This window comes from Gopherus flavomarginatus, chromosome 12, assembly GCF_025201925.1.
Source record: "Gopherus flavomarginatus isolate rGopFla2 chromosome 12, rGopFla2.mat.asm, whole genome shotgun sequence".
NCBI lineage: Eukaryota > Metazoa > Chordata > Testudines > Testudinidae > Gopherus > Gopherus flavomarginatus.
This window is the reverse complement of record NC_066628.1, coordinates 20790366-20799963: the sequence shown is the minus strand read 5'-3', so window position 1 is coordinate 20799963 and position 9598 is coordinate 20790366. Positions and strand designations below refer to the sequence as shown.

General features: G+C 40.9%; 1 protein-coding gene across 1 annotated transcript; it reads left to right on the top strand.

Annotated features, from left to right (window-relative positions):
• The first annotated feature begins 8043 nt into the window (after nt 1-8043).
• LOC127032543 (olfactory receptor 5A1-like) lies at nt 8044-9021 on the top strand. The gene has a single exon (XM_050919846.1). The coding sequence runs from the start codon at nt 8089-8091 to the stop codon at nt 9019-9021; it is 933 nt and encodes a 310-aa protein (XP_050775803.1). The 5' UTR covers nt 8044-8088.
• Nucleotides 9022-9598: the final 577 nt, after the last annotated feature.

The following is a 9598-nucleotide window of genomic DNA, read 5'->3' as shown; positions in this document are numbered from 1 at the left end:
TTAATTCTCCAATTGACTTCAAAACCCTAAACTAGAACAAGTCTACTAGTTCTCTTTATTTGAATGTAAACCCCCAGATGTTCAGAACCCAGATCTCCAGAGCTACCAGGCAGTTAATAGTTCCAGGCTGCCTCCCAACAGCAACTATAACAGCTTGCATTCCACTTCCCATGACCCTCTGTCTACACAGATCATAGGAAGTTCCATCTCCAGGGTTTGACAGACGGCAGCCCAATGATTCCTCATTGGCTCCCTGCCCTACTTAAACCCAAGGAGCACTCCAGGAAGCATCCAAACAACAACGTGGATCTCTGTAGCTGTTATGACTGTTCTTGTTGTATGCTCTTGAACTTCTGTCGTGAGCTTGGACTTTATCTCCTGACTCGGACCCTGAAACCTGACTTGGATTTTAACACTCAATACCGACCCTGGCCTGGAACTGACCACAAACTCCTTGGCTGCTCCTAGCCTCAGATTTGCCCTGCTTTGACCCTTGGCCTTGACTGCCCTTGTTGAGATCCTGACATTGATAGTCTTTCAAATATCACTGAGGACTGGGCAGGTTGTGTAGAGTGATCTGGGTGTATTCTGTGAGGTGTAGTCAAAATTTATATGTGATGAAGTGGAGGTTTTCTGTAATAGTTTGATAAATGACATGCATGGCAGTGACTTACTTGCTTAGGCATTGCTACGAAGTGGATGTAAAAGGGTTAAAAGGTTCTTGGGCCTTAACTCTAGTCACTGTCTTGGAGGGGGAGGTCATTAAGGAACATCTGGAACTGACCTATTTCAGTGGAGGATCCAGAAAGATAATGAGAGCCCCAAGAACTGAACAATTTACACCTGCCCATGAATAACTCTGGGCAGGCGGGACATGTGAAATCAGCACGGGTCTGCAGGAGGAGGAGGATGGGCCAAGAGGTGAGGTGGCTGGCTTAAGGGCGGCTCAGCAACCCTCACCTAGCACTGACAGAGAAAGAGAGAGAGGAATGGATTCCATGGCATCTTGGCTGGGTGGAGCGCTGGCTTAGCCAGGATTGACAGCTAGCTGTGCTTCTCTGTGCCAACACAAGGATTCCCCGGTGCTGTGTTCCAGTTGAAAAGGCTTCCTAGTGTCACTGTGAATGTTTGCTGAGGCGCATGGGTCCCTGAAGAATGTATCAGTCTGTGTGACCAGTGGTCTCTCTCAACTGGACGTGCTGTGCAGAACTCATGGGGTGAAAGGCCACAAGGATTTAAAGAAAAGTGGGACCCTGTGGGGTTCTGGAACACTGAAGGGGTTCCATAAAGGTGAACATTAAAATAGGTAGTAACCTACTTTAACTTACCCCATTTTATACCCTCCTGGTAGGCCGAACTACCTTCCCACTCACCTTGTTGATATCTACCAGTCTAAATACATATATACTGGCTGAGATTTTTCAAGAAGCCTAAGGGAGTTAGTTGACAGTCAATGGGATTTGAGTACCTAACTCCTTAAGTTCCATTTAAAATATAAGGCCACATCCAACTGGTCTCCCTTAGACTCAGATTTTAAATATTCTCCTTAATTTCTTTGCATTGCTCCCTGTAAAGTTTTCTCAAATAGAATCATGCCTTCCTCCCCCTGAGCCTTCTAACTTATAGGTCAGTTGTCTTCCAATCTTTTTTCATCTCCATGTTGGGAGAGAGAGAGACTTCTTCAAATACTTCAGTCTCCCCAGTTCTTGGTTTTCAAAATATGAATCTTCATGAACAAGAGTCCTATCCAATGTACTTTTTAATACCGAAATCCTTAGGTCTGATCTCACTTTTTACTCAGGTCTTATTCCCTGTAAAACTCCCACTGACGGAGTGAAAATTGCATTTCAATGCAAGTTGTGTGCCTAAATCCCATCGGCTCTTTTGAAAAATCTCAGCCTCCATTGCTTTACACACACAAATCACAATCACACTCTTCTCAGGAGGACCTTAAGGCAAACAACAAACAAAGAAAAACGAAGTCAAGTTGCCTGAGAGCACCGTGAGTGTTTCCCCAATACAACAAACTACAGCATTTTCCCTCATGAAATGGAAACTGCGAGTGACATTGCCAGAAGCACCTAAATTATGTAGAGCACAAGTCAATGGGTCTTGGTTGACCAAAATGTCTGAAAGAGGAGGTGGTGCTCCTTCTTCCAACCATTGCCCAGGGTTAATTACTGGTGTTCTGGAAGATGTGGGTTCACTTCCTCATTCTACCACCTGTAGAGCAGGGACTGAAAATTCTACCTCCGAGCTGAAGGCTCTAACCACCAGTATATAGGTACACTGGAGTGGAGTTTTCTCAAGCTTTCCTATCGATGCTGTCATTGGGCTAGAAAGCTTGTGGAAAATTACACTGAAGCTCAGTGTTAGGGAACTCCTTTGGTAGGTTCAACTCTGTGATCCATTGAGTATTTTATTAAATTATTTATACAGTATGGAACAGCTTCAATACTCCAGAATACCTTATAGCCCAGAAATTCAGGCACTTTCCTCAGAGATGGGAGATCTCTGCCCCCCAAACAGATAGCCATGGGAAGAGAACCATGGTCCCCCACATGCCAAGAAAGTAACCTAACCAATGGACTGAAGTTACAAGAAAAGCAGCAGCAAAAGGACTCCGCTTCCTTCTGCTATTTTTGTGAATTTAGCCCAATATTTATTTTTTCTGGTTGAAACAATTCAGTAAAATTTCTGGTAAAACCATGAATAATTTGGGGTTGACCAAAACTTCCTTTTTGGTGAATAAATGATTCCTCTAAAAAACATACAGTTTATCTCCTCTGTTTCAAAAGCTGTTTACTGTCATCATATAGTCTATTTACTCCTTTTTCCCCATTCCCTAGCTTGTGTCCATTTATTAGGGAAGTTTCAGGCTATCTGTCTATGTTATCGTCTTGTGGTAATTATATATTATGATTGGAGCTTCAAAGGAGTGTAGGGGAGATGAAATGATTTGCTATTAGGACGTCTAGCTCCTGAGACTGTTTTGAAAATAGGAGCCTAAATACCTGTCTTTTTTATTGACTGTTGCTGAGATTGGGTACCTAAATCCTTTGATAATCCAAGACTAATTACTCTCATTTTTAGGCACTATAGAGCATTGCTTAAGTACTGAACCAACCCAGTGTTACTGAGAGCTTGTTACAGAGATTGAACTTCAGGGAACTTTCCCAGGGGGAACAAAACAGCATTTAAAATAGTTCTCATGAAATTAGCTTTTAGTCTTGGACTCAGCTCAGGAAATTCTGTTGGCTCCACTCCCACAGATAACCCTGCACACCTTCAGTGCTTTCACTCCTCCTAGTGAAAGGCCCAAAGGCCGCATCCATAGAGCTACTGGATGTCTTGAGATTCTCTATTCCAGACACAGACAGACAGACTAGATAGTCAAATCAATAAGTAGCTAGGTAGACTAAGAAAACAGAAAGAGAAAACTACAGGTCAGAATGATCTCACCATATTTATGATCCATGTTTAATAGGCAGGTGAGTTGATTCATAATTTTAATCCTTTTAATCTCTTTATTCTTTCAATTTAAAGGACCAGATTCTGCCCCACTTATCTAGAGGTGGGTCTTTCTGTGGAGTCCCACTGACTTCTGCCTGGATGCAGCAGTCTGCTCACATAGAGTTAGTTACAGCACAGGGACCATGGCTGGCAACCCAGCTACTATTTGAATCACTCAGCTTTCTCTCTCTCATGCAGGACAGCACTGAGATAAATGAGGGATGTGTGTGTGTGTGTGTGATGGACATTCTCTGGAGAAGGAGTTAAGCTTTGGAATTCACTTCGCACAGATTTTGCCTATGCTGACATTCAGATTCTAGTACAAGATCTCATCTCTTGGGCATTTGTTTGATTAGCTGCGGGGGAAAGGATTTAATTTCTCTCTCGGGAGACATACAGGATTAACATAGATTTGACATTGGACAGAATGCTGGCTTTGTTCCCATTGCCACTAAAAATCAATATGATAATAGCCACTCACTTCCAAGAGAGCAGGAGAGATTCTCTTATGTGTGAGCAGCTTGATATTCAGATGTTCAGGACACTGAATCTAAAGTCCCACTAGATCAGATTTTCAAAGGTACTTTAAAGTGATTTTTAGGCATGAAAGTCCTGTTAATTTTCAGTCAGACCTCTCATTTTCAAATCATGTCAGTGTTCCTTGAGTGTTTTCTGGGGACATTCATTTATTATGATCATTATTAATGTCCCTCAGTATTACACAAGGTGGATTTTTAAAAAAAGAAATAGCTTTCACAACATATTAAATCTTAAGCTTAAAAAGAAGAAAACTGCTGTCTAAAATGTGTCCCCATGAGTCACACAATAAATCCTGGCTGATGGAACTCTGCAGGTTTGTGTGGTCAGGAGTTCTGTTAAAACCTTTACAGAATTCCTTTGCATTTTAGTACTCAAATTCATTCAATTGTCATTGTCATTTGACTTTTCCTGCACATTCTCACAGTGCCTAAGAGAGCTGTCTGCTGGAAGTCACTGACCATGATGTCTTGCAGTCCTAAAATTTTTTATCCCTAAGGATTGTACCATGTGCTTCAATTACTGCTGGGATTGTTATTCTTCATAATCCTCATTCTCTCTCCTTGTTTTTATGTTTTTATTGTTATGTTTCTGTCTGCTGGCACAGCAACTTCAATTAACATGGGCTTGTTGTTTTCTTTTCTACAACTATGCCTGACCGCACCATTCGGTCTGTGACAATTGCCAGAGCCCATAAATCTTAACCTCTTCATTCTCTTGAGCATATAGATTGTGGCACACATGGACACTTGGCAACCTCACTGTGTCTGTTCAAATATTCTCTCCCAGATAGGCTTGTAGTGGTGCTCAACACATGCTCCATCATCTCTTCCTTTTCAGAACACATTCTGCAGCTCGGGAACAGTTGTCGGACAATTTTACTTCTTAAATAATTAAGCCCCTTAAGGAATTTTCTTGTCCACTCATAATGAGGCTCTGTTTCCTTTTCTGAGGGATCCTTCTACAAATCATGAGTTTGTCAATCTTCTATCACCAATACGTTTGATCTCTCTCCACCACTGTCCGTTGTATTGATCTCTATGTAAATCTATCAGATCTTTTTAGCAGTTTGCTTCTCTTTTCTTTCATTCTTTCTTAGCTTGCATGCAGCTCACTCATTGCTTGTTATCGTGAAACAGACACTCTGTATTGGTTGACTTCCTCATATATTTTGATATTATTAGTCTTCATGTATCAATTGCTTCCTCCACAGATAGCAGAAGTTTTTCCTTCATCACATCACTGGATGTACATCCTGTCTATGACTTGATTGCTATCTAATACTCTATGCATCACCAGCAGCTGTCTGTCTTCTTTGGATGTCCATTTTTTTTCCTTCTCCTCTTCATTCCACTTGATCACTCCAGCAACATTTCTGTACTACCAGCATCCCCCAACATATTAATGGCTCAGATCAAATTCCTAGACTTGAGTTTTGTCCATAGAGTAGTTCTTGTACATCTGTAATATTCTTTCCTCAATTTTTTCTTTCGGTTTTTTTTGTAGCTCTGACAGTTCCCTGATTCCAAGATATTTGTAGGGGTCATACTGAGATATCCTGGATAGTTCCTTCATTAATTTGTATGTTATCAGATTGTACCAGTCTGGCCATCTTTAGAGATGCTGACACACAGTTAGCCAAGCCAATGCGTAGCTTTATATCAACCAAACTGGTCTGTTGCTCTTTGACTAAATATGTTAAATTGTGGTTATCTCGACAAGCATCCATGTCAGTGGCAGCATGGTTACCACAAACAGCACTGGTGTTAAGGAATCCTCTTGAAAGATTTCTCTTTTAATTTGAACCACATCAATGAGTCTCTTCCTGGTAGAGTCGAGTGCTCCAGTTAAACATAGATTGCTGCAGAAAGGAAATGATCTGTGGATGAACCTTGGACATTTTCGGTGTATCAGTGATCCCTGATTGTGAGACACTGTTGGATGCTCTCTGGTAGTCTGCCCACACAATCACTAACTTTTTTCCTTCTTTGTTTTGCATCTTCTGTGATCCTCCTGTTTAGCCAGAGGTGGAATTTTGTTCCTTTCAGGTTTACTGTGCTGCCTTTTGGTCAGGAACCAGCATTCCATGTGTGAGCTAGCCTTATCCAGATCTTCTTTGCCAGAATTATTGTTAGAAGTTTCCATATAGTTTTAAACGTGGTCAGTTCTATAATTCATAGGATCACTGCAACCTGCTTCTTTCATTCTTTTTTTTCTGCTGAATGAGAAGAGTTGTCCCTGTCACCATCCATCTTGGAAATCCATTCTTCAAACATTTATTAAGTTGTTCAAATAAACAATTATGGAGTATTGTAAGGTGTTTCAGCCAGAATCCATGTATCCTGTCTGGTCCAGCTGATTTCCATTTCTTCATTTATCTTAGTACCTCATTTCTTTCTGTGGTCTTTCTGTGTATTCCTCTGTGGTGTGTTTTGTAAACGTTTTCTTTCATTTCTAATCCGGTTCACTCTCTGCTTCTGTTGTACAGTCTGAGACCAGATTTCCTTCCAGAAACAGTGTAACTCTCCAACATCATTTATTGGCTCTCTATTTTTGCCTATTCTTTTTTTCAATATCATCAGATGAAAGAATCTCCTACAGTCTCTGGTGAAGTGGCTGTTCTCTTGATACTAATAACTTTGTGCTGAAATCTTTCAAGTCCATGACACTAAGCGATCAGCTTGCTCTTTACTTGTTACTTCATACTCTCCCAGCTCTTATATTTCATCTCCAAGGCTGTTTGCTGCTTTTTTCTCTTCAAATGATTTTTCTCAAATTCATCCAGTAGGCTGGTATCTCAATATAAAACCGTACTCTTCTGTTTTAACATTCATGAAGGTTTTTGAAGATAGGAAGTTTTCCAATGGTTCATATGTTCAGATCGCTTGATGCTAAACCAAGAGCTGCTACTGTAACTGTAGCATAAATTATGTAATTGTACTGGCTAATTCTTGTTGTTTCTTCTCCAGTTTCCTTGACCATTTCATTAAGTGCTTTCATTGTATTATCCAGTGTGTGATGGTCTACAAATTTCACAATTGGTAGGGCTGATGCTCAGTGTCTCTTAGGCTCTGCATGATCTTGATCAACAAATCCTTCAGATTTTCTGTACTTTCTTCAGGTACTTTTTCACTCATATTTGTCCTCACATTTACTTCCATTTCTGGTTTCTGTTTATCCTATGTCACTGCTCCCACCAAAACATTTGTACATAGTTCTACATGACTAATCTCCGTTTTCAGGCTTTCAATCTTCATTTGTGTAAATTCTCCTCTTTGGAATGAAGCTCTCAGTTGTGCAGTGAGTCTATGTTCGGTCATTTCTTTCTCAGTGTTGTCGTTTCTCTCCTTCCAGTGTTGAAGCATTTGTTTGCTCCAGGCTCTCTCTTCTGGTTTTGTCAAAAAACAACCGCAGATCACCTCTTGGTTTATAAGACGAATCCTTTTCACTCTGTTGTCACAAATGATCTCTGGTTGTTTGGACAGTTGCATGATTCATGAGGTTGCCCACCTCCACACAAAACACTCTGCTGGGGAGGACGCTGTCATCCAGATATGGTCTTCTGAGGCCCACTTTAGAGGTAATTGATAATTATTATGAATGCCATATTTTCCATACTGGTTTGGGTTGACAGGCTATATACTCTGTTGGGTAGAAAACCAAGAATTTCTAGACCTCACAGATTTCTTCCTCTTCTTCTGGAATTCTAGAGATTTTAATAGGGATCAATCCAATAAGATACTACAGATATTATATTCTGTAGTTTCTGTACAATATTTTTAGAATTGAGCGGAGTTTCTGTGAGTACTAGTGAGGGACTGATCCTGGGATTTAGGAGACTAAAGTGGTAGTTTGGCACCAAAGTCCTTTCTGCATCTAGCCATTTTTGTCTATTTTAAACACACATTTTATAGGATGTAGTAGGCCTCTTTACATTCATCCTACTGATCAGACGATCTCCACAGGACATTTCAATTTACTTGTGTGTTAATTTTATTTTTTCCAGTCTGACAGGTCTGTTTTCCTGAGTAAGGATCCATGGGAAATCAAACCGAAGTGACTGAATTTATTATCCTGGGACTTTCCAATGACCCACAGATGCAGATTTTCCTCTTCCTGGTGTTTTTAGTTGTCTACCTAATCACGCTTTTGGCAAATATGGTGATCATGCTGGTGATAAGGGCTGATCCTCACCTTCACACCCCAATGTACTTCTTCCTGTCTCATTTATCCTTTGTTGATATCTGCTATTCCTCAGCCATTGTCCCTAAGATGTTGGTGCATTTCTTAGCAGAGCACAAAACCATTTCTGTCAATAGCTGCATTACACAGATATTCTTCATTTTCCTGCTAGCTGTTACAGAAGGTTATATTCTCTCAGCAATGGCTTATGACCGCTACGCTGCCATCTGTGACCCATTACATTACATGGATACAATGAGCAAAGGGATCTGTTTTCAGCTGGTGAGTGGTGCATGGGCGATAGGCTTCATAGATGCCCTGCTTAACACTGTTTTTGCCCTCAAGCTGCATTTCTGTGGGCCCAATCAAATCAACCATTTCAGCTGTGAGCTCCCTAGTGTATTACGTCTGTCCTGCACTGAGACCCTCACCAATCAAGTGATGCTTTTTACTTCTGTTGTCATACTTGGATCAAGCTCCTTTCTCTTCACCCTGATCTCCTACATTCATATCATCTCCACCATCCTGAGAATACGCTCTGCCAAGGGCAGGCGTAAAGCCTTCTCCACCTGCAGCTCCCACCTTATTGTGGTTGGTTTGTTGTACTTGACAGCTTTTTTCCAATACACCAAACCCAACTCAGTCTCATCTATGGTTCTGGATGAAATGTTCTCCATCCAGTACAGCATCTTGACTCCCATGTTAAACCCCATCATCTACAGCCTGAAAAACAAGGATGTGAAAACAGCTATAGGGAAAATGTTGGGGGAATACAAATTTTTCAAGTAGTGTCGATCTTATTAAAAACAAACAACCAACCAAAACAAAGAGCATAGAATTGTGGATAACTTGTGTTTGGCATCTAGCACTGGCATCTGACACTTTGAGCCAAAGCCTCAGCTGGTCTGAATCAGTGCAGCTCCATTAAACTCAGCAGGCCATATCCCCATTGGGTAGAAGAGACACTGGAACCAAGGAAACAAGATCCTGGGTCTCCATCTAGGGTGAGTGATAGAATCACCAGGATCTAGAGCCATTCATGTGCTCTCTTTCTCTCTTTGGGCCAATATCTCTTTCAATCTGACCCACTGTCTTCAATGGAGCTATGGCCAATTTATATCACTTGAGGATCTGGCCAGTTCTATGAAAAGAACATCTTTGTCTATTGCATTCTGTAGTTCTTCCAGAGTATTTTGTTGAAAACCTATTAATATCTGTAGTATTTTATAGGATTCCTTCATATAATATCTCTGTCTCAACAATAATTAATAATGAGTGTGATCCCTAGCTGGGCCAAGATGCACAAGGAATTAATGCTCTACTAGGAGAGATTGAGACATAGATCAGGTATCCCATAGTGCAGTGG